Source organism: Glycine max, chromosome 18 (assembly GCF_000004515.6).
Source record: "Glycine max cultivar Williams 82 chromosome 18, Glycine_max_v4.0, whole genome shotgun sequence".
Taxonomy (NCBI): domain Eukaryota; kingdom Viridiplantae; phylum Streptophyta; class Magnoliopsida; order Fabales; family Fabaceae; genus Glycine; species Glycine max.
In genome coordinates this window covers 55,509,373-55,533,558 of record NC_038254.2, presented here as the reverse complement: position 1 = coordinate 55,533,558, position 24,186 = coordinate 55,509,373, and the positions used below count along the sequence as shown (strand labels likewise).

General features: G+C 32.8%; 3 protein-coding genes and 1 pseudogene across 8 annotated transcripts; all 4 read right to left on the bottom strand.

Moving 5' to 3' along the window:
* Positions 1-827: 827 nt before the first annotated feature.
* Positions 828-5,046, bottom strand: LOC100815889 (transcription initiation factor TFIID subunit 8). Of its 4 annotated transcripts, none has more exons than XR_005889754.1 (4): positions 4,719-5,024; positions 3,187-4,516; positions 1,283-1,325; positions 828-1,098 (listed from the first exon to the last, which is right to left on the bottom strand). XR_005889754.1 is itself a non-coding variant. In XM_003552534.4 (2 exons), the coding sequence occupies exon 2, from the start codon at positions 4,409-4,411 to the stop codon at positions 3,266-3,268; it is 1,146 nt and encodes a 381-aa protein (XP_003552582.1). In that variant the 5' UTR covers positions 4,412-4,516; positions 4,719-5,046; the 3' UTR covers positions 3,056-3,265. The 4 variants fall into 4 exon arrangements, 1 of the variants encoding a protein (XP_003552582.1); XR_005889753.1 differs by having other exon boundaries at positions 828-1,027; XR_005889752.1 differs by having other exon boundaries at positions 828-1,325.
* A 3,902-nt stretch (positions 5,047-8,948) lies between these two features.
* Positions 8,949-13,629, bottom strand: LOC100816424 (transcription factor TCP13). 2 transcript variants are annotated; one of them, XM_041012190.1, is made up of 2 exons: positions 13,352-13,629; positions 8,949-10,510 (listed from the first exon to the last, which is right to left on the bottom strand). In XM_041012190.1, the coding sequence occupies exon 2, from the start codon at positions 10,440-10,442 to the stop codon at positions 9,288-9,290; it is 1,155 nt and encodes a 384-aa protein (XP_040868124.1). In that variant the 5' UTR covers positions 10,443-10,510; positions 13,352-13,629; the 3' UTR covers positions 8,949-9,287. The 2 variants fall into 2 exon arrangements, with proteins under 2 accessions (XP_040868124.1, XP_003552583.1); XM_003552535.4 differs by lacking the exon at positions 13,352-13,629 and adding an exon at positions 11,082-11,295.
* Positions 13,630-18,009: 4,380 nt separating this feature from the next.
* LOC121172706 (phenolic glucoside malonyltransferase 2-like) lies at positions 18,010-19,657 on the bottom strand (annotated as a pseudogene).
* On the bottom strand, positions 18,010-23,761 carry LOC100805184 (phenolic glucoside malonyltransferase 1). Of its 2 annotated transcripts, XR_005889751.1 has the most exons (3): positions 22,279-23,761; positions 20,213-20,358; positions 19,573-20,069 (listed from the first exon to the last, which is right to left on the bottom strand). XR_005889751.1 is itself a non-coding variant. In XM_041012189.1 (2 exons), the coding sequence occupies exon 1, from the start codon at positions 23,649-23,651 to the stop codon at positions 22,299-22,301; it is 1,353 nt and encodes a 450-aa protein (XP_040868123.1). In that variant the 5' UTR covers positions 23,652-23,761; the 3' UTR covers positions 18,010-19,456; positions 22,279-22,298. The 2 variants fall into 2 exon arrangements, 1 of the variants encoding a protein (XP_040868123.1); XM_041012189.1 differs by lacking the exons at positions 19,573-20,069; positions 20,213-20,358 and adding an exon at positions 18,010-19,456.
* Positions 23,762-24,186: the final 425 nt, after the last annotated feature.

Below are 24,186 nucleotides of genomic sequence, written 5' to 3'. Positions count from 1 at the left end.
ATCTCAATTTCAAAATCTTATGATCAATATTGTATAAAAAAATGGTCTCGTTTTTTCAATAAACAGCCATAGCTTCAAGATGCACCGGTTCTTTTATTGTCACTTCATTTTCTTCATGAGCATTTAATGCAATCATCATTATCATGCATGTGCATTAAATTAAAAAAAATACTGTAAAAATATAATAAAAAAAGTTCATAAATTTGGTAAGATGAATGATGTTGGGTTAAGTCACGTAGGTCATCTGAAACAAAATTGCAAAGCAACCCAGTCCAAAAGTGGTTGTGCATTAGTTTGAGTTTGAACAATACTTATCTAGACCCGAAAGGGAAAACGGAAAATCATATACCTACAACCATTTTCATATTATTGCACTTAAGACTGATAATTATTGAACCAACTCATTGATTTAAAACTCAACTTGTTAATTAACATGATGAGTTTGACTTAAGAACTAAATAAGTTACGCTTGAATTAACTATAAGCGATTAATTTATTAATGAATTTGATACACAAGTGAACAAGAATGTGTGCGCACACTGTATAAAATATTTATACTAAATATATTAAAAGAGCGAGTTGTGTAAATTATTGAATAAAACTCCATTTTATTTCTTAAGGTTGTAACCCTCAATTACTTTTAACTTTACCAAAAATATTCATGATCTTACAAAAAAAATCTTTCATTCTAATCCTTTTATATTTTGTTTTCCACTATTGCTTTTTACACAGAAAAAATGGTAGAGTAAAAGAGATTTTTTAAATTCAAAGACTTCAAAAACTTGCGAACTGGGCCAGATACTTTGTAAGCTTAAATTAAGTCAAACTTTGAGCTGAAAAACAAAATTGTATAAAATTTGAGTTGGATTGAACAGACTCGGCTCATTTTTCAGCCCTAAATTTGCATTCCATAAGAAGATGTCATTCCATAAATTTGCATTCCATAAGAAGATGTCATTCCATAAATTTGACAGCAAAATGTACAGAACTACTTCAATCACTTGTCCACGCCAACACATCTTTTATTCTACAGGATAACGTTGATTCCAGGAAGCACCACCATAAAAAAGAATATAAATCCTTCAACAAATCTGCTTACTACTTTATAAAAAAAAAGTAATAATTGAAAAAATATATAATATGTTGCAAATACAAATAAAAATCCAATACTTATAATGCAAGCAGGAAGATTAGTAAAAAGATACTGTTAAAAGATTAACAATGATTTCAGAACAATGGGAAGAGGTGAGAAAGAATGGGGGAGGGGTAGTTCATGTCTAACCTTAATTCCACAATGCAGAACGACCAATCGAGCATATCAGATCCTACATATATACGCGGAAACAGACGAGGCTTAGTACAAACAAATGTTTCAATTGGATTTGTGTTACTAGCACGTTACTTCAAAAACAAATTGCTCAAATTCAGAATTTGTCATCAAGCTGCATTTACATGTTGGTCATGCATTTCATGTCAATTAGTTATCTAAAGAAAATATTTTAATCAAAAACTTGGCAAGAAAAGGCCATATAAGGTCAGGGAAAGGGAACACAAATGAAGTTTCTTAAGAATAAACGAAAAATCTTTGCAAGCTAAAGCAGCAGTTGAATACACCACTCAAAATTGCAACAAACCAAAAATTGAGAAGTCAAACTCAACACATGTCGAGGAGAACAAGATAAACACAAAATCGCAACAACAGTATTGACAACCACGCCTTAGCTACGAGAACTTAATAAAACATTAGATGAAGTTAACAATGAAGTAAAATTGTCATTGGACTCTAGCAAAAACCACATTTCAAAAAACTTTGATAAAGATCATTTTTAATGATTTCTTCTACCAAGTTTTTATTTGGTCTTACTGTACCATTTTAGTTGAACTAACTTCCATCTGATTCGTTTTTTCTCACTAGAAAATCTTTCTTGACCTTCTCACATGATCAAAACCAAGCAGCCTTAGGCAAATTCATAAACTTCGTCATATATTGCCATTATATCCATTAAATATTTCACACGGCACTAAAAAATCATGAGGTCACTTGCACATGAAAGCTAAGGCATAAATCATTAGGTCACATGTCCAAAATAATCATACCTCCTCTAAAATTTTCTTGCATGCCCAAAATATTCATACCTCATCTAAAATTGTCTTGCATGCCCAATTATTCCTCTCAACATTATAGTCTTCTTTACACTTTTTTTTGCTCTCGTCAGTGCTTAACTGAGCATAGAGTATAGCTGGTTTTATAGATGATCAGTATTAAAAGCAAACTAATGTACCCAAGCCACAAGACTCCTCACCATGCGAAGGTACAGAAGAGGGTTACCCTTATGCAAAGAGACAGTTTCTGAATTCAAACCTATGACCAACTGGTCTTCAAGGTGCAACTTTATTGCTGCACCAGGCTTGCCCTCACCAGAATTAAAAGCAAATCCAAAAAAAAACAATGTAAAATGAAGATAAAATAGCAGTGCAAACCTCAATTTCTTCGTACCAGCAAAAATGTGGGCATTCCAAGATAACAAACAATTAATGCTAATAAGAAAGAAATAATGGAAAATACAAAAGTTATGACTAAAGTTCTCTCTGGACATTCTCAGAAACTACTTGTTTATACATGAGCGCAAGGGATTAATATCTGTAACTATTGACTAATCTTATGCAACATCCCCTCAACTGTTAGTTAATATAACATGTGATTTGAAACAGCGGGTATGATTTATACAAAAGAATACTGCAAAATGAAAATGCCCAGAGAATTATCTGCCACCATTAACTAACTTAATGAAACCTCTCAACTGTTAGTTAATATAACATGTGATCTGAAATGGTGGGAGCTAATTTAGTGTTATTGACAGGATGTTTACACACAAGTGTGTGTAGGTTAACCAGAAAGGAAAGTGATTTTTTGCAGGAATTTAGTTGTAGATGTAGCATTAACTACAAAGTAAAAGTGTTCAATACACAATTCAGAGTAACTGCCACAAGTCAGAAGTTGAGATGTTTTTATATGGCTATATTTAGCATAAGATCATACAGAGTGCCAAAAGACTTCAATAGAAAGAATCATAAATTGATCTACCAAACAATTGACATGCACATACCTGAAAGATTGTTAAAGGGAGATAATGTCAGAGCAAAATAGTAATATCCATCCTATAATGCCCATAAACAGACAGTTACCTAAATTTGAATATCCCAGAACTAGCTATCCTGACATTCTCCTGATCAAGTATACAGATTCTAATTAAAGCAATCTAATTTACAACTGAACAAGCTGATCTGGGTTTTCCAAAGATTCCCTTAGAATTTTCTCAGCCCTTCTTTTTCTGTCATCCTTCTCATCTTCCATTGCAAACCATGGCAAAGTCTTTTCATGCTCCTCTTTTTGTGGGATCAAACCAATGGATTTTCCTAATAATTTGTTTTTAATCCCAATCTTAAAACGCACCGTAGGCTTCTCATTGGCACAAAATTTTGTCTGATCTTCCTTGGAATCACAGATTGTGCTTTTCATTGCTTCAATTGCTGGAGCAAATGTCTCCAATGCTGAAATCGGTTCATTTTCAACAAGATTTTCCACAACAGGATTATCAAGAGCTTCATCATTAAAAAGCTTAGCCGGAGGGGGAACAGAAGCAACTTCCTTGTCCTCAATTTTCAAAGGTGCAGCAAGGAACGGGTTACCTTCTGCTGCTACTCTTTTTGCCTTAGCATCTGCAGGGTCAATCGAGGCAGACTTTTCAAACATATTTGAGACCATCTGCTGCTGCAAATTCAACGCAGGCCACTCCCCCTTGCCACTCTCTCTTTCTTGGTCAAATTTGACCGCACGAGGTTCTGTCCCTCTTCCATTCACTGCAGGTGACTGAGAATAAGTTTGTGGATCAGGGAATGCAGGCAACCAAGCAGGAATATGCTCCCCAGGAGGCTCTTCTCCTTTTTGCAAAAAGCTTGGATTAGGCACCCGTTCTTTAACAACTGGAAACCGAGGAATGGGGTGTGCAAACATAACCGGCTCAGCATCGTTTACAAAATGAACAATTTCCCGAATAACACCTGAACTTTCAAGGCAGTGATCAACATCTGCAGCGCCCGCAAACCCCTGCACTGATCCCATATCTTCCAACCCTTGAATGACATCAAAAGCATTGCACTCAGTTCTACCTGAAAGATTAGCATGGCAATGTGCAGACTTCCCCACGTTCAAAATATACCGAACCACAACGTCAGACAACGCCTCGAGAGCCGACTGCTGAAACGCCTGAAATCCCTCGCCTTCGCACACCTGTGCTACCGCAATCTTAGCTATAGCCCGGGCATAGTCATCACCACCACCAACTTTCCTCCTCCTCCATGTGCCAGGCTGTTCAAGCTGTCTTCCAGTCTTCCCACCGCCATTGCTCATATTCAGCACTTCATATCACTTGAAAACCCAACAGCACACATTCCCCAAATCACTATCATTCATCATACCACACCAAGAACCACACCTCAACAAAGTCACTCACTTCTGAGAAAATTGTAACAAAAAAACGGGCTTCAGAATACACAGAACTTGAGCTCAATGCCAAGATCAAATTTTCCGCGTTTCCCACCAACAATATTTATTAACTAAGCAAAAACCCTAACTCGTCCTTTAAAAAGGGAGGCGAAATCGGTAATAAAGATTCATAAATGGAAATTAAAACTTTCAAAAAACAAAAAACACTTACCAGTGATAAAAGAGTGCGGATTTGATCTGAGTGCATGAGGTGAGAGAATATGGATTCGAAATTTATGAGATGGAAAGAGATAGAGTGGAAGATCGAGAAAAGAAATAGGGAAATTTAGGGTTTAGGGTTTGGTTGAGCTTAAACCCTTGCAAACCCTTCGATCGAAAGATAAGATACCATTAGAAGAGGCAGAGGGAGGTTGGAAATTTGGAAGAAGGATTACGGACACGATGCGGTTTCGAGATTTGAACCCTCTAATAAATCAAAGATTAATTGGGGGAGGGGCATGAAAGGGAAGAAAGAATAATGTTAAGTTTCCCTTGCAACGGCGTCGTTTTCAACGAGAGAAAGCAACGGTGCAAAATATAGTATCCCTCTCGAAAGCAAACCATAACAATGGAATGCAAATCTGTTTTTGATCATGATAAATTTTTCTTTTTTATAATAAAATAGTTTTTTTAAGAAAAAATAAAATCAATTTTGTTAAAACATAATTGAAAATTGTTTAATTAATATATTATTTTCTTTTCCCTTTTTATTCATACCAAAGATATCCTTAGCTAATAATTGAAGATTAATTTCTTTTTAAACATAAATATAAATTTTATTTCTTCTAATAAAAGTCTATTTTATCTTTCAAACTTGAAGTAATAGAGGATAGTATGAACTTTTTAACTAATCTTAACTCTAACATTGATTAAATAGACAATCAAAAAATTATATTTACGGGTCATTTTGGACTAATCATCATCAATGTCTTAATCATTTTTTCTCCTAAAATTTAACTCAGTCAATTCCTCAAAATTGGGTCAATTAATAACAATAACCCTATGACAAGACATTAGATAATTGAAAAAGATAAAACATAATTGATTCATGTTCTTATCAAATTCTAAAATACTCTCTAGTTTGATCTCTATGAACAATCAATTCTCCTACTCAAATATTCAACGTTCAAATCAATATGTGAATCATTAGAATAATATGTAATTGGAAGATCCATAACTTGCAATGTACTCATGTATTTATAATAATAGAGTTTGTTAATGATTGAAATGAAAAGTTATTTGGTTAAGTGGGATGGGTGGTTATTATTCACTATATCCTGGCCAATACAATTTCGACTATAATCGAATATTTGGATGGATATTTTTTTCAAAGGAACACTTCCCCTTATTTCTCTTTAATCAATCACACTATTATTAATTTATTATTCACATGATATCAATATTGTTAAGAGGATCGTTTGAAGATAGAAATGGGAGTAAGAGGTTCTAACTCAAGAATCATAAAAAGATTGTCATGGATTGTAAAATTCTTCTTAAAATGAAAAATTATATTTATGTACATGTAAATACATTAAAAAAATCCAATGTCAATTTTTTCATTATCCAAACTTTAATGCAATATGTTTATGCTTTCAACTACTTTTCTTTCTTATTTTATTTTTGTTCATTGACATGGTTGATTTGAATGAAAAAAAATTAGACGGAAAAAATTAAATACGATTGTAATTGATTGTAGTTAAATTAGGGATAATTGATTTTAACGGAAAAAATTAGGCATGGTTGATTTTAACGGAAAAAAATTAAATACAATTGTAATTGATTGTAGTTAAATTAGGAATGATTGATTTTAACGGAAAAAAATTAAACAGAATAAATTAAATACGATTGTAATTGATTGTAGTTAAATTAGAAATGATTGATTTTAACGGAAAAAAATTAGGCATGTTGATATTAATGAAAAAAAATTAGACGGAAAAAATTAAATATAATTGTAATTGATTGTGGTTAAATTAGGAATGATTGATTTTAACGAAAAAAAATTAAATACGATTATAATTGATGATTGATATAATATACGTCGAATGTATGACCAAGTTGTTCGTCCAGCTATATCTGAAAAAAGTGTCTGCCATGCATGACCAAATCGCCAGTCATACTGGCGTTTCCCACCTAGCTTGGTCAAATCGCCAGTCATACTGGCGTTTCCCACCTAACTTGGTCAAATCGCCAATGACAATGGAGGGATCAACGTAAATTGCCAATGATAATGGCGTTTTCCTCCACGTGTTGATCCAAAGCAAAGTCATCCGTCCAAATGGCGTTTTGCATGTGTAAAAATAGCACCCTTCAAGAGAAAATTTAGTAACAGACCAGATTGTGGTCTGAGAAATTGTTTGTAAAAGAAATCCTATTAGGACAATTTGACACAATTGGTGACCTTTAGGGATGTCCAACGATGATAACGGTGACGTTTCGCGATGATGATGCCAATGCTCGAAAACAACATTAAAGTGTCAAGAACATATGTATAACGTTTCTTTGGAAAAATTTAATGTAATTAACAAGTATTTCATTTATAAATATTATAAAATTATGAAAATTTTAATTTAAAAATTACTGTATTACGCAAAAATTATTTTATTTGATAGTTTTTTATTGAAATAAAATATATAAAATAATTAATTTATTTTTAAGGAGGCAAAATTGCTAATTTGGTATTTTGACTTTTTTTTTAGTTTTAATGAGGCAAAAAGTAAACACGCTTGATAAAAAAAATCACAACTGCTCATAAATTATATATATATATATATATATATATATATATATATATATATATAAATGTTTATTTTATTAATTTTATATACCAGAAATCCTAATTCACACCATTTTTTTTAATTTACAGCTAATCCCAACTATTCTCAATTAATTTCACATGTTTATAATTATATCTTATAATCATTTTATTTAATTATAATAGTTTATACTACCACTACTAAAAGGTGCTTTGAGAGCAGAATTAATTGTTTTTTTTTTGTAATAATTAAGAGAAAATAGAATATATAATAATAATGTAAAATAGTTTTACTCAATAATTTAATCACAAATTGCTATATATATATGTAAGTTTATTCTTTAAAGAAAGTGTAAATTTATAAACTTTTATAATGAATATTTTAAAATTCATAACAACAATAATTTTTTGTTTACAATAGCCATGGAACTGAATAATTAAAGTGTTCAATCCTCATAGATGGTATATTCAAACGAAATATTTCCCTCTGTGCCTATTGCGATGTTTCTTAATTATGTGAAACGGAGTGACAACTGACAAGTGTCAATCTGAGTTAATCGTAACAGAATTGCTACTTCTGACAAAATGAGTTATGAACCTGTGCTTACCCTATTAATTTGTTGGGAAAACTCATTGACTTATACTGTATTTTATCAAATTGGGCTCGAACTCTTCGTCCAGAACATAAAGTATTAAGTGTACAATATAAAGGAGCATTTACGTGAACACATATCTATCTATTTATATATAAGCTAATTGAAACTCCTAATTACCGATTTTGAAATAACCAGAGCAAATGGTTGTTGTATTCTGCAAAACTATCCCCACCATACGTTTAAATAAAGTAGTGTATAGCCATAACACTCGTCCTTGTATTCTGTTTTATCCTTCGATTGAGATTATTTATCGTCTTTTCTAATTAATAATTTATTCTTTCATTTCCAAAGTTGACTTTTTTTGAAAGACATCACTAAGCTTTATTCTGAAGCTGTGCAAGTACTCTGAACTTCTGTTTTCTTGTTCAGTTTTTCTTTAAGTACATAGTACCATAAAAAATGTGATTAGTATCAAAATATTCCCTAATCATGCAGACCAATGTCCTCTTTGAATTTCCTTGCTTTGTGCAGCAATTTTAGAGATATGTTATTTTCATGTGTCACCACCTTTTAGTGACTGGCGGGGAAAGTCATAATCACGGTTTAATTTGAGACAATAACCCGTGGTTGATCAATGTTCTGGTGACCGCTCATGAACAAGAAATTAGGTATTGTATTTCGTTTTATGTCATCTCATGGAATAACAACACAAACAAATTAAAGGTTGGATGATAAGACAACAAGACATAACAGATGGTACTTGATTAAAGGTTTGCATGTGTTTGTAAGGGAGATTTTGGATGACAAGAGAAGCGAGGATAAGGTTTTTTATTTTTAAATTAAGAGATTTAAGTAATGTTATTAAAATGAATAAAACATTAAGACATTAAATTTATGTTAATATGTTATTTTATGTCTTAAGTTTTAAAAAGATAAGGCATATTTATGATATATAAATGAAAAATTTGTCTTCTCGGTTCTGTTTCCCTCTAAAATCCAACTCCTTTAACATAATCCAAGTAGAACAATTCTCACCGTATATAAGAGTAAAAGATACGCACAATATATGCAGTTATGCACATTCCCTTATAGTTCTTAAGCTATTCATTGTCACTTAAAGGAGAGCTCTTACATTATACCCTTAGAAAGCTATTCATGTTAGATCGATTCAGGGAATACATATATAAACTCAAAAAACTGAAGGGAAAATTTAAGGTTTACCTATATAATTGAAAAAAATAAAAGGAAATCCAAACATGCATTCACAAACAAAATGATTATTCAAACCCGTGGTAACCGTGGAATATCTTGTAACTGAAGAATCTTTCTCACAGTCTTCATGATCCATGCAAATTGCGAGAGGAGAATTGAGACATACTTTGTATTTTGTGTATCAGTTGGAAGGGAAATCTTGGTCTTTGTGGGAGGGGCTTTTGCTGCTGTTGGGTGAATGAAGAGGTTTATGAGTCATCATAGCCAAGCTGAAAGAATGATTGAGATAATTCGCCAATGGATTTTGAGAACCTGAACTCAACATCTGATAGTGGTTGATTTGTCTCGGATCCATGTCCATTGTAACATGTGAAGGGAAATATGGTTGTGCTGTTCCTGGAGGACATAGCAGAATTTGAGAATTCCCAGTTGATAATGACAATGTTGATGTTGGGAAAGGTACAACGTTAATGCTGTGCATATCTGTTTGGTTTGCAAATCCATTGTTTCCCAACTGATGAGAAACATCACCAGCAGAAGGTTCCCATTGGTAACCATGTGGCATAGTATTCAGCAAGCCCAAGAATGAAGGATGATTAAGATTTGCTCTTGGTAAGAGATTAATATTTGGTATAACACGTGTGCTAGGACCTTCATTATTGCTTCCTTGCTTATCCTCTTCACTTCTACTTATCCAATTTGGTTTATCAGTGCTAATCATTTCTCGTGAAACTTCTTTAGGCTTTAATTTCCATGTAGAATTCTGGTTTGAACCTTCCCACTGAATGCTTCTGTTGATATTAAGAAGTTGCTCATTAGGCTGAGAATTTGAGGTGGTAGCTTCATTAGAGGTAACAGCAGATGGATGACCAAGGGTGAAGTTATTCACTGAAGGAACAACAGGAAGTGGTGGAAGTTCATCAATTTCATGCTTAGCTGCATCGAGCAACCAATCAACAACCTTGCTAGGTTGACTGAGCCCTAGCCTATCTTGAAGATCATAGAGTTGGATGGCAGTTGGTACTGATAGCCTCACCCGTCTGTCTCTTAACCCTCTTATTGTGAAAACCTTGCTGTGCCTGTCTTTTCCTCCAAAGGCTCTAGATACTCGCACAATCCTTGGATCTTTCAATCTTGGCCATTGTGCTACTGAGCTCGCTGAAGCCTTTGCCTTTTCAGGATCAGTAATTGATTGAGAATGACCCTCCTGTTTTAATGGAAAATCTGCTTCTTTGGGGCTCTTAATCATGATCTTATGTCTCTCATTGTTGGTTGCTAGGTGCTGAGTTTTGTCCTTCCACTTTGTGATTGTCAAAATTCTGTTCCACGGTACCATCAACAAGGAAACTGCTAAATTTTAAGTTCATTGTTTGGATTTACTGGTTGTCTCTCGATCCTAAGAATCTGCATAGAAACACATTAAATAAGAATAATAGGAAATAGGATGAAGCTGTTTCTTCATGAAATTTAATCAAATTTAAAGGTGAATAAATTCAATTAATATTTAAAATTCATATTGTTTCCCTCTGGAAGTGGATGTATGAAGAACAGATAAGATAACTTCATGAGACAGATCGCTGACCTGCAGCAACTATTATGGATATTATTATTAAAAAATATCATATAGTTCAGTTGTGATTTTGATCAGGGGATTTAAGAATATTAATATATGAAGTACTGAAAAGAATCAAAATCTAATGCAGTTATATATTAAAAAAAACTCAAAAATCATTTAGATTTAGAAGCATAGGTATCTATCATATATATACATAAGGAAAACTGCAGCAAAAAGCTGCACCATAGTCAGGAAAGGATGTAACTAAACTTGCAGGAACAATAATGCAACTATTTAGCAATAATATACAATATTCAATTAAGTTCACATGGGAAACATGTCATTAGACTTCAATATCCAAATTTAATACAAACCCTAGTTATAGTTAATAACATATGGCAAATTCACATGAACACCTACCACTTTGGATACTAAACACCCCAAGGTAGAAGGAGGAAGTTTGCACTGTGCTTTTGCATACCAAGATAGAACAAAATTTAAAGAGCTTGACTTGGCTCTGATTGCACCTAATAAACTTAGTGTAGAAGTTGGAGTCCGCAGCTTGGAAAAGGAAGATGCCAGAATTGAACTAACCACGCCGCACTGAAAGATAAAGCAATGGCGCGTAGTTTGCCATGTGGCACACATCCCAATTGGTCAAATTAATATGGTAGTCTATGTCTTATCATTTTATGGTCAAGCATAATGGGCAATCATTCTCTTTATTAGAAGTAATGTATGGATTATATATCCTGATATTTTGTTCTCACAAACCTTGGGGAAATTAAACAACTTTGTCAAACATTAATTAATTACATATGGTTACAAATTACTTTAATATTGTTTTGGTAGGTAAAGTGTTCAAGGTAGGGTTTGTTATAAAAGGAAAGAGGCTTGACTTCTGTACAAAGATTGTTCATGTTTGGGTCTTTAAAAAATGTTACTTGTATTATTAGCACAGAAGGCTTAACCGAATTAATACAGTTTTTGTTTAGAGAGCCGAATTAATACAGTTAATGACCTCAAAAGGGGACCATTTCTACACGCTTCGAATAACGGCTGGTTACACTTTATCGACAATTACAAAAGGTTTTGTGACTGAGCGCATCACATGGGGATCCACGGAAACAGCAACCCTAAAAACCACCAAGGAAAATGTTGTTCTTATTAAGAGTAGTCTTGTTAACTAATATCTGCGTTTCTTAATTTATTAATATTAATATATAAGTAGTTTTCAACAAACGTATTGTTAAACTCTTCAACAAGAAAAGTTTTCAAGGACATGAGAGCATCAAACTCTTAAATTTGATCAATCAAATTTTGGACAGACAATTGCATAACAATCAAGCTTTATTTTACTAAGTGTAGTAAGTTATGCATGAATGAATAAGGGTTAGGTTAATCTCTTAAATTGATTCCGATATTTGAAAGAATAAGTGTGTTTGGTTTTCAATTAAACAGTTCAATGAAAAAGATATAATTATTGGTTTCTATTTTTATGCTTTGAAAAGTAGAAGTTTTTATTTGCTATGATGCGAACATGGATTTTCAAACATTAGTCATTATCGTTCGATCCAAATTCACTGAAAAGAAATACCAAAATAATGATTTTGTATAAGACTAATTAATCATTGACATGTAATCCTTAATGATTTAACTTGATCGATCAGTTTTCTTGGGCTGAATTAACTGGTTTCTTTTTTCAGTCATTATATTTTAGAGTATGGGCTTTTAATTCTTCCTGGTTCAAAAATAGACACAGTAAGGCATCATATGAAGAGGATTTAGAAGACAAACAGAGAAATCCACTTTGGATAACTAATTTAAAAGTTGTGGTGCCTTGTCCTAGAGCATTGTCATGTCTATGTGTATGATAGCTACTTCGGAGAAGGGAAAGGTACTGGTAGGTGAGGGACCAATTGTGTTATGATATCTTTTGAAAACGTACACCCACTGAGCACAAACAGGACCACACAACTTTTGCAGAGAGATATGCATGGGAGGCAAGTTGAGGCTTTTCATTGAGATGACACTGACACGGTTATTAGCCCCATGGCGCATGCTTTCTTCAAAAGAAAGTCAATTAATCATGTGTGTGTGAGATGCAGAAACGTAAGCCAAGTTTCTTCTCTTCTTCATTTGGAAAAGTCTTCAAATATATTCTTTCACCTTTCGATTTGGTTTAGCCATCAATTCAAAACCCAAAAATTTCCCCCCACGATAGCATTTGGTAAAACATGATAATCATTCATCAGAATTTTCCTTGTCATTATTTAACGTGGATAAATTAATACGAACACACAAGGAGAAACCCTGGAGAATGCTGCAAACTAACCTGATTTCTCTTTGATGAATAGAAATATGTTAATCAAGCTCAATGGTTGATAAAACTATGGTTATGGAGAAGTTCTTAAATACCCTAAGGCCTAAACAAATATCTTCAAGTTTGCAAAACTTTGAAAATGAAAAAGCATGAAAAACTAAAAAGAAGACTAATATTCCAAAAGATACAATGTTCTTTAATTTCCAAGAAAAAAGAAGTTGGCCTTATAATTCTAGAAAAAGAACAAAGGCAAGTGACTCTATGGCTCCCTTCCTTTTCATCACACTTATTCATTAAAAAAAAAAAAAACCGAAGACATCATGGTTTGAATGATTTATCTGAAAGAGATGGATACCCTTGTGCAAACCTGAAATTCTGAAGAACTTTATCAGTCGTTGAAGGTTGAAGTCCTTCCATAGACACTAACCTTAAACATTTCAAAACAGTAGTAAAATTGCTTCGTTAAAGGCTTCAAGCTACTTAAATCATTTAAGAGGTGAGGAGTATAAAAGGCTATATCGATACAGCTTTGCAGCCAGAAGAAAGTTCATTTTCACCATTTATACCTTCTATTAATTTGAAAACACAAAATATAACAAAGAAAAAGGATAAGATGTAAAGAAGAAAACGGGAGAATATGAACAAAAGGATGAAGGTAAAGATAAAAACTACTTGTTTCTGAAAGGAGAAAGGAAAAGGATTATATATAAATTCTTTAAACAATAATAGAGAGTTCCTCTCTGTTATCATCATCAAGCTGCCGGAGGCTGTAAGAGACTCTGAACAAGCAGTAGTGTTTGGAATCTCTAGCGTGTTTTATCTGAAAAAAATGATAGAGACTAATAACTGGTTTTTTGGTAAGGGTAAAATTATGGTCCAAAAAATGGTCCCCAGATTTGTAACAGAAACCCTAGGTCAGACGCAGCTCGTGATTAATCACACTTACTTTTGTGAATAGCCAGAATGCATCAGAACAGCAGGAGCAGTAGTGTCTGTAAGCTGCATGTAACATTATCCTTTTTTCTTTGTCAAGTTTTAGCTTCATTTTTGTACGCCAGTTGAAGCTCACAAAAATTAAATTATTTTTATAAAAGAATAGTTTGTGAATCGTGACCAATTTGCAATATAATAGTTGCTATAACCACAAAAATTATTCACGCACACATGCATATGTCAATCAATAGTGTAAAAAAAACTTTATACTGAAAAAAAGAGGTATCCATATCATGTAGAGAGAAAAATATGGATGTATATAGATGATATCATGCCATAAGAAAGATAAGAAATGATGGAATTCAATTAGATGTATATATTATGTGAGTATCCATATCAAGGTTTTTAAAAAGGTCTATGATTGCAATTTTTCCTGCAACTTCTAGGTTTTTGGTTGTGTTTCCAACCACAATACAACCATATAATCACATTAATTGGTTGTAATTATCCGTAATTTTCTGCAATATCAAAGAACACAATAAATCAGTGACAGCAGTTGTAATTTAAAACCCTGATCCATGCATGGTTCCTCTTACATTAACCAGCAGAAGGTGAACTGAATTGTAATAATTTAATGCAAAACCTAAAAGAAAGGTCTAGTTTGGCTAGGTTTTCATTTTCTCTGAGAGCCCAAAAGAAGCAACTAACTATGATGTTAATGACCCGTTTAGGTGCAAAATTGAGGAGCTATTGTTAGGTGAGAGGGACTGGCCCGCAGAATTGATCCAACTTGGGACAGTAACCTCCATGAAACAGTTTCCAAACCACATGGACCAAGGCACCGCCACTCCAATCACATATACAGTATTTTCAAATGGCAATCGCTATATCATATCTCTAAAGAATCACGCGTCCTGATCGGTGACAATGAGGATATATATATATATATATATATATATATATATATATATATATATATATATATATATATATATATATATAAAATAGGGAAATGCCAAAAACACAATTAAGTCAAATTCATTATAAAGAAAACTAATCACGGTGACTAATACCATACGGACATTGAGTGCGAAAGCATTCCGTATGAAAAGATATGATCCGTTTCATTACCAATCGGTAAGGACAAAAGCAGTATTGAGCCTTAAAGTAGAGGTAACACTATGGAAGACTTAATTTACTCTTGGAGTGATTAGATAAATATTTGACAAAATTGTATTTTTGGTTTTCCATTTTGTTTTTAATTTTGAATTTTGTCCCCGGTAAAATTATTCACAAATTTTGTCTTGGTATTTAATCAAATCATGCAATGTTGGTCTCCCACCCACAATTGGATGTTCTGATTGGATATCAACTCCATGAAAGATGAAATGCATTGTTGTTTTCATTGACCAATTAGAATATCAAACGTGACATTCAATGTCTAATTGTGGGCTGAAGACCAACATTGCATGATTTGATTAAATACGAGAATAAAATTTGTGAATAATTTTACTGGAGGACAAAATCCAAAATTGAAAATAAAATGGAAAATCAAATTTACAATTTTGCCTAAATATTAACCGGTATTCTTAGGAAATTAATTAAAAAACTAAAAAAAAATATTTTTATTGAAATATATAAAATTGTTATTAATACTTTTTTTTACGTTTTCATGATTTTTTTAATAACTAATATTTTTATTTTGATTCCTTAACCAATATTTTTATTGTCCTATGATTTTTTTAATAAATATTTTTTTAATTCCTTAACTAATGTCTTCAATGTTCTAGACACACTAGTTAATAAAATCGTTAAAAGATGTACTTCCCCTATTGTGAAATAATTATCAGTTTAACAAAAAGGATTCTAAATTCTTTATCATTTTACAGTATCAAGAAAAATCTTCGTTTTTTAATTTTTTAAAAATTATTATCCTTCTTTTGTTCAGTTTCTCTAAAGCTTATAAAATTTGATACACTTGTCAAACGAGTTTGAAAATTTAAAATATATTCTCCATATTAAACCACAATTTGACACCACATCAACATGGTACAAGAAATATTTCTGCAGAATGCGATTCGTCTATTACCTTTCATTGACATTTTAACAAGTTTCATTTCATTCATTTCGATTATCATTTCATATTATTAATGAGTATTTATTTTTAAATTCTATATCCTTAACAATAAATTCATCTGATTTTTTTAAAAAAAAATTATTTAATAAGAAATCTATCACAAAAATTAATTAAATTTTTCATAAAAGTTATAATACTAATTATATTTTAATTTTATAACACAAATTCATATGACAAATAGGAAAATTAAAAGATTTCCAAAGTGTAATTAGTCAACATAAAAATTTTCATCAGGAGCTTTTTACTGAAATTTGCAATAGGAAAGACTAGCTAATAAATGCACTAAAGCTTGGAGACAAGCTAAATGAACAAATTAGTAATTTAATTGTACCAAAAAATACTACTGCATGTAATTAAACTTCAACAGTTATATGTGCCATACTGCCATGCAAACACTGCTAAAAAAATTTACGCAGAATGCAGAGATAACCCAAAAGAAAACTTATCCAACGAAGAGGCCAGCAAAAAGAAAAGCGGCAGGTCTTGTCTCTTGAGTTGAGATTAAATAATGAGTAGAACACTGAAGACGTAACTAATGCTTTGTTGGGATATGTGTCACTGCATGCATGTCTTTGGTTCTTTGCAATGTTTTGTCTTCGATAATTAAATTTCTTTGTTGGAGCATACGCATGCCCTTTGCTTTCTCCGCTCACTTTTATCAATGTTTACGGATAAAGTTTTCTTTGTATTTGTTTATTAATTAATTAATTTAATATACTAGTATGATGTAATTCTAATTACAATTTAGAGTGATTCTTTTTAGCTGTATAAAAACTGTTTTTTGAAGTTAGTTGGTATTTGTTTTATTTGTTAATTTATTCTATCCTCCCATTAAGAAATTTCTATTAAATAGGAATATGCTAGGGTAGTTAGGTTGACAATGTCACAGGACTGTTTTTTCTACTTTTGGGTTTGTTTTTCTAATTGTATCTAACTCTCATTCTGTGTGGTGGCGCAGTGATATAAACTATAAAGTCAGTTATCTTTTAATTGAATACTTTTATTCTGTTAAAATATACTACTTTATTGTTATTATTATTATTTAAGAGCCTATATTAGACGGCCGATAGTTCACAAAGTAAAAGAGAGTTGGGTTAATAGGAATTGCTATTGGCACCTCAAGTTGCTATTTAAACTCCATACTTTTCATTTTTTTTTTTTACAAAAATATCTCAACAAATATAAATTTCATTGTGTTTCTAAACAAATACTTCATCCAATCATTTTGAAGCAACAGAGAAAAATTGAAACATACTATCTAATTTTAGGGTGTATGAGTGGAAGAGAAAAGAAAGAACTGGATAATGAAATAAGAAATAAAGAAAGATATATATATAAAAGAGAGAGACAAAAATATGATTAAAAAAATGGATATACAAAAATATTAATTCATAACAAAACATTTGAGATAATCCACGGCAACACATGACTAATAGTGCATTTAAATTGGCATTGAGTTTTGTCTAGCGCCAATTATTGTTATTCAAGGTGCATCGAAACGTAAGATCAAGATAAAACAAGTACACACCATGAGGGTGAAATGATTATAGGTGTGCTTGAGTTGCACTTCTGCTGAAAGTAACTCACATTTTTCCCAATTCATCAATGTTGTTACTTCTCCATTTTTTTTCTTTGGAAAGTGCAAACTAATACTTGTAGGGCCAGATTTTTCTATTGACCAAAGTCACCAAACAAAATGTTCATATGGAATATTTCTGCTGCTGAACAGTAAGTTCCATATGGCACTGCCAAGCTGCATAGGTGGTAGATTGTTGTCTTAGAATCATTGGAATCGGTTCACATTTTATTATTGATGAATAAATGTTTGGTGCGTGCATGTTAGGTATCCATAGCCATTAGTTAGTTACATTACTAATGGTGTCTCTCAAACCACAATCCAAACACATAATATTATTACACATGAACAAAGCATTTCAAATAAAGAAGCTGCTAAATGCTAGAGCAAAAAGATTAAATTTTTATTCCTGAAAAGCCACAAGATCTAACGAAACTGAGAGGGGCTCAAGATTGAAGGCCATTGACAAAAAGAGAAGCAAAGGTCTCCATTGTTTTTTTCTTGGACACAAAACCTATCTCAATTCCATCTCCATTTCTGCTATCTGAAAGACCAAAGACTGCAGTTTTTTCAATAGACACCATCTCCACCTTCTTTGGTCTTCCCCAACCAAAGTCACTACCATAAACCTCAAACCTCGGTGACCCAGCAACACCAATTGTCTTCACATCAGCTTCAGCTCCCACACCATAAAGCAACCACGATGACCAATTTTCTGCTCCACTCACTGCTCCATCCTTCAGAGTTTCCAATGCATCACTCACTGCTTCCACAGCCACAACTAGTCCTTCTTCCCCCAACAAATCTCTCGTTTCAGCAATTGGAAGTCTGAATCCAACACAGTTCCCAAAATATGTTGAAGGAAGAGGTGGCTCCAAACGACCCCTGCAATCAACAGTTAGAGCCAACGCAACACTTTTGTTGGTAATTTCCTCTGCTCTCACCCTGCAAACCCATGCACAGGCAAGAGATAACACAAACGTTGACAAGTGAAGGTTGGTGCTCCCTTTCTTCTTGAACACCACACTTTGCTTCAGCTTTTCAACATCTGAACGAGACAATTGAAATGAGCCTCTGGTTGCATCTTCTGGGGGTTTCAGATCACAAACCATGAGGCTTCTGTTGTTGGTTCCTCCTTCCTTTAACCAATCGTTGACGAATTTTGCCCCTACTTGATTGGGGTCTTTGACTAATTTCCTTTCATAGAAAGGACACAGTTCAGGTGGCAAAAAAGGGAGTGACTGTGATTGTGATTCTCTACAAAGATAAGCCCAGGATTTGATAAACGATGTTTAAGTCTTGCCATCAAGAACAGCGTGGTGTGAGGTTATTCCAATGCAGAATCCAGAGTTTAGAAATAGAGTGATTTGCGATGCTAAAACAGTAGCTTGTTCATGGGTAATGGTCAAGTGGGGAAAAAGATGGTGCATTTCTTTAGCTTCACAAAGATCTGTGCATGCTAGATGGTTGAAATCAGCGTCAGATTCAGCTACTATGAGAGAAACGGTGTCACCATTGTTGTAATTGATGATGGGGTTTTGGGAGTGAAGTGGCCAGGTGAGGTGTCCAGCAAGAGGAAAAAAGTGGCCAAGTGCATGAGAAAGAGAGTGTTTGAGTTTGGGAAGAATGGTACCAAAGAAGAGTGGGGTTGGATGAGGGAATTGGTACAAGAAGATGCGTTGAATAGGTGGTAACCTTAACCATAGGATGTCAAAGAAACTGAGGGGAAGCAATGTTTAAGTTGGTAACTCTTGAGATTCCGAAGTTGGTGCTACACTAAAAACTTCTACCACCTTCATGGCTTTTTTCTGTTTTTCTGATGCTGCCTGTTTATGATAAACAAATTGAAGAAAGGCTACTCAGGAGCCATGCAATTTTAAAATTTTTGATGCATTTCAACCGTGTCTATTCTAAATTCTAATGTATTACTCAGTATCTATATGTAATATTATTACAGGTGTCAATTCATAGAGAAAACTTCTGCACGTGTCAATACAAAAGCAAAACTTTTCCCGCTCAATGTACATGTTCGGTAATCACGAGATGAGAAATCACCAGAAATGATCATGAGTAGTGCAGTCCCTATCACTTTTTCATTTCTTCTAACTTCTAAGGCTATCTTTACTTTTCGAAATTTTTTAAATGTGTCAGTGTCATTATACATCAGTCGCATAACGTTTTATAATTCAAGTCATCTCCTCAACTCAACTCTAGAAACTCCTTTGATGACAATTTCCTTGATACCAAATCTGTCAAATCTTACTAATAACATTATTATCAACAAGTTAACAGCAGCTGACAAACAAATCTCCATTCATCTGAAATGGTTTCAAATGAAGAATGTGTTGTTTTCCTTTTAAATAGTATAGTGTCTTCGTATTTTACGCAAAATCTCCGCATATTTTCTTTCTCTTCTTCCCTTCAATCTTTGCCTAAGAACTGAAATACAGTTACATGGTCAATTAGTTAGTTGGCAATTTTATTAACCTATTTTGTTTGAACGTTACTACCTAGTATTAATGTGCCTCGACAGAACTATATAAGTTGATGGACTATATACACTTCAGAATGAGAAAACTCACTCTTCATTCTCCATTTTCCAGTATAGTATGACGGTATCAGAGCTCTATATTGTGTCACTATAGTTTTGTAGTTTTTGTTTTGATTCTTTGACTTGTCCAATTATTTTCCATCGAACTTCTTCATCTCAATTTCTTGAAGAATTTGCCTGCTCATCATGCCAAGAAACAATGTTTCTAGTTCCACCAAAAAATGCAGTAAAAACAACACAACTCCATTTCTGATAGTCCTTAATTAACAAAATCTAGCAAGTAGTAAGTCATTACTACATTCATCTTGGAGAAAATTCAACAGTGATGTTGGCGCATGACTTCACCCGTTAGATGGTAGCAACTACCATAACTAGGTGAAAAGGATTTCAAAGAACAAATTTTGGTTTGTTGACTGTAGCATTCTAGGATCTAAGTTATGACAAGTAGGAACAATGCAACAATCTAGTTCATTCTTGGATTTTAATTTGTCTATATGGAAAGTGATTTCAAATGCTTGGACAAATTTAGCTTACACAAATGAGCCGTGAACAACCATATAAAAAAACTTATACTTTAACCCAAAACTTTAAAGATTTAGGTTTATAGGTCTTCCCCTCACTTATATGATACTCAACTTTTTTATTTCTATGAGATGTATGACTTCAGCTCACACTTGTATTCTAACTCAATTTTATCTCTTGTAAAGAATTTTGTAAGGAAAATATATTGCCTTCACCCTTATCATTATTAGAGGAGTTATTGTAGTTTTTTTATAATAGAATTATTTGGCCATTGATAATATTTGCTTCTTCGATTGATTTGACTTTTTATATATTTTTTAGTTTGACTTTTTATATATTTTTTAATTATGTCATTGGTATAAAATATTTAATAATTTTGACAATGATTATTTTTTAACAAAAAATTTGTCTCATCATCTTTAACAGATTTCATTTTTTATTTTTTTTTTCAAAATGAGACTTTAGTTTATGACTTTTAAATTAATTGTATTCTTACTAATGATTTGTTGATATTTAATTTCTTGTATAATATATATATACTTTGAAAAACTAATAAATAAAATAATAAATGAGAATGTAAATTATATGCACCATAAAAAAACAAAGTACAAAAGATTGCAGTGACTTGAAAATGCATTTAAGAAAATGTGATGTTATTTCCTTTCTAAAAAAAAGGTAAGGGTGTGCTTGGTTTACATTTTCATTTTCTGTTTTCATTTTTTATTTTTATCTTTTGAAAACTGTTTTCATTTTCAAAAGATTAAAATTTTAAAAACATGTTTGATTTAATTTCTTATTTTCTGCTTTCAAGAAATAAAAATACTGAAAATGTGTTTTCAAAAGAAAATGTATTTTTAGATTTACTTAAAATTATATTTTTTGTCACCGCGTTTTCATTTTACTCAAAATAAAGTTCCTGATTTCAAAAATGAGATTTTATTATTTTCAGTTTTTGGTTCATTTAAAAAAATATTTTCAATGAAAATAAAAACAAAAATCTAATCAATGACATTTGCATCACTATTTTCTATTTTCATTGAAAATGAAAATAAAAAATAATTAAATCAACTCAAGACTGGTGGTTCAAATCAGACTATTGGTTCAAAATAAAAGTAGGTTAGATTAACAAGTTATCGAGCTGTTAACAATGAGTCATATCATTCCCAAAATGGATGTGGAGGATCAACATTTTCCAGAAAACGGAATACATACGCACTTCACCCATAACCAATTCACATCCACAAAACATTTCACATAAACAAAAGCACGGTTTTCAATATTGGTGAGCAATCACAATCAACTGTAACTTCAAGTTATTTTGACTGACTGTAATCGCATCACAATTATAATTATGACAGCATCAATCATGTGTTTTCATAATTATTTATAATGTAAAGTATTTTTACTACCTACGAGTACGATGAATATCGCAATTTAAAACCATGATCAATAGCAATACTAATACATGATTGTCAAATGATTTATTTCATTATTACCCACAGCTGCTAAATGATAGAGTAAAAGAGATATAACAAAATATTGCCTCCTGAAAAGTGAAAATTCACAAGATCTTACCAAACTGGAAGAACAGGGACTCAAGATTGAAGGCCATTGACAAAGAGAGAAGCAAAGGTCTCCATTGTTGTTTTCTTGGACACAAAACCAATCTCAATTCCATCTCCATTTTTGCTCTCTGAAAGACTAAACGCTGCAGTTCTGTCAATAGACACCATCTCCACTTTCTTTGGTCTTCCCCAACCAAAGTCACTACTATAAACCTCAAACCTCGGTGACCCAGCAGCGCCAATTGTCTTGTCATCAGTGGCGAGACCATCAAACAGCATCGAAGACCAATTTTCTGCTCCATTCAGCACACCATCCTTCAGAGTTTCCAAAGCTTCACTCAGTGCTTCCACAGCTACAAGCACTCCTTCATCCCCCAACAATCCTCTTGTTTCAACAATCACAACTCTGCCACCAACACAGTTTCCAAAATATGTTGGAGGAAGAGGTGGCTCCAACCAACGCCTGCAATCAACGCTCACACCCAAAACAACCCTTTTACTTTTTACTTCTTCTGCTCTCACTCTGCAAACCAACGCATATGCAATAGATAACACAAACGTTGACAAGTGAAGGTTGGTGTTGTTATTCCCTTTCTTCTTGGACATAACCACAATTTGCTTGATTTTTTCAATAGCTGAACGTGGCAGTTGAAATAAGCCCCTGGTTGCTTCTTCTGGAACTGGCAGATCCCAAACCATGAGGCTTCTGTTGTTGGGTCCACCATGCTTCAACCAATCACTGACATATTTTGCTTCTAGTTCATTGGGGTCTTTGACTACTTCCCTGTCAAAAAAAGGACAAAGTTCTGGTGGTAAAGAAGTGGGTGATTGTGATTCTCTACAAAGATAAGCCCAGGATTTCATAAACGATGTTGAAGTTCTGCCATCAAGAACAGCATGGTGTGAGGTTATTCCAATGGAAAATCCAGAGTTTGGAAATAGGGTAACTTGCAGGGCCAAAAGAGTAGCTTTTTCATGGGATATGGTCAAGTGGGGTAAAAGATTGTGAATTTCTTTAGCTTCATAAAGATCTGTGCCTGCTAAATGGTTGAAATCAGCTTCAGATTCAGCTACAATGAGTGAAAGAGTGTCACCAGTGTTGTAATTGATGATGGGTTTGGCGGAGTGAAGGGGCCAGATGAGGTGTCCAGCAAGAGGGTAAAAGTGGGCAAGTGCAAGAGAAAGAGAGTGTTTGAGTTTGGGAAGAAGGGTATCAAAGAAGAGATGGGTTGGGTGAGGAAATTCATAGAAGAAGATGCGTTGAACAGGTGGTAACCTTAACCATAGTATATCAAAGAAGGTGAGGGGAAGCGATGTTTGAGTTGGTAACTCTTCTGATTCCAAAATTGGTGCTACACTCAAAACTTCTACCACTTTATTCATGGCTTCTTGCTGTTTATTACAAACAGGAGCAAATCAGATGCAGGTGCCAGGTTGTTATGTTATCATCTATTTATTAATGGATGGGAAAAAAGTGATATAATACACAAAAAAGAAAAATTTATAGAGAAATATGGGAAGGTAAATGATAGGGCATTGTCCATTATTTTTTTAAAGTTTTTATTTTATAATTTTCGTAATAAATATTTTTTTAATTTTTGAATGAATATCCTAGATGACATTAGTTAGCAAAAATCATACCTAAAATATTGACAAAGTGTTTAAGATAATAGAATGTCTAAAATCTAAATATTATTGTCGTCTAATTTTAAGTTGCTTATCACGTCTCCGTTGTACCTTATACCTAATAGCCCAACAACAAGATTCATAAGTGTAACCTAACTTTCAAGGGAAAAAAAAAAGAAAATAAAGTGATGAAAGCTCATAGTTTTTATAAATACATTATTTTTTTTACAATTTAGAAAATGCATCTAAATTTTATTGGAAACAAATTTATAAATAAATTAATGAAAAACAT

Coding starts and splice junctions, on each gene's coding strand:
- LOC100805184 (XM_041012189.1), bottom strand. CDS start 23,651: ATGAATAAAGTGGTAGAAGTTTTGAGTGTAGCACCAATTTTGGAATCA.
- LOC100815889 (XM_003552534.4), bottom strand. CDS start 4,411: ATGAGCAATGGCGGTGGGAAGACTGGAAGACAGCTTGAACAGCCTGGC.
- LOC100816424 (XM_041012190.1), bottom strand. CDS start 10,442: ATGGTACCGTGGAACAGAATTTTGACAATCACAAAGTGGAAGGACAAA.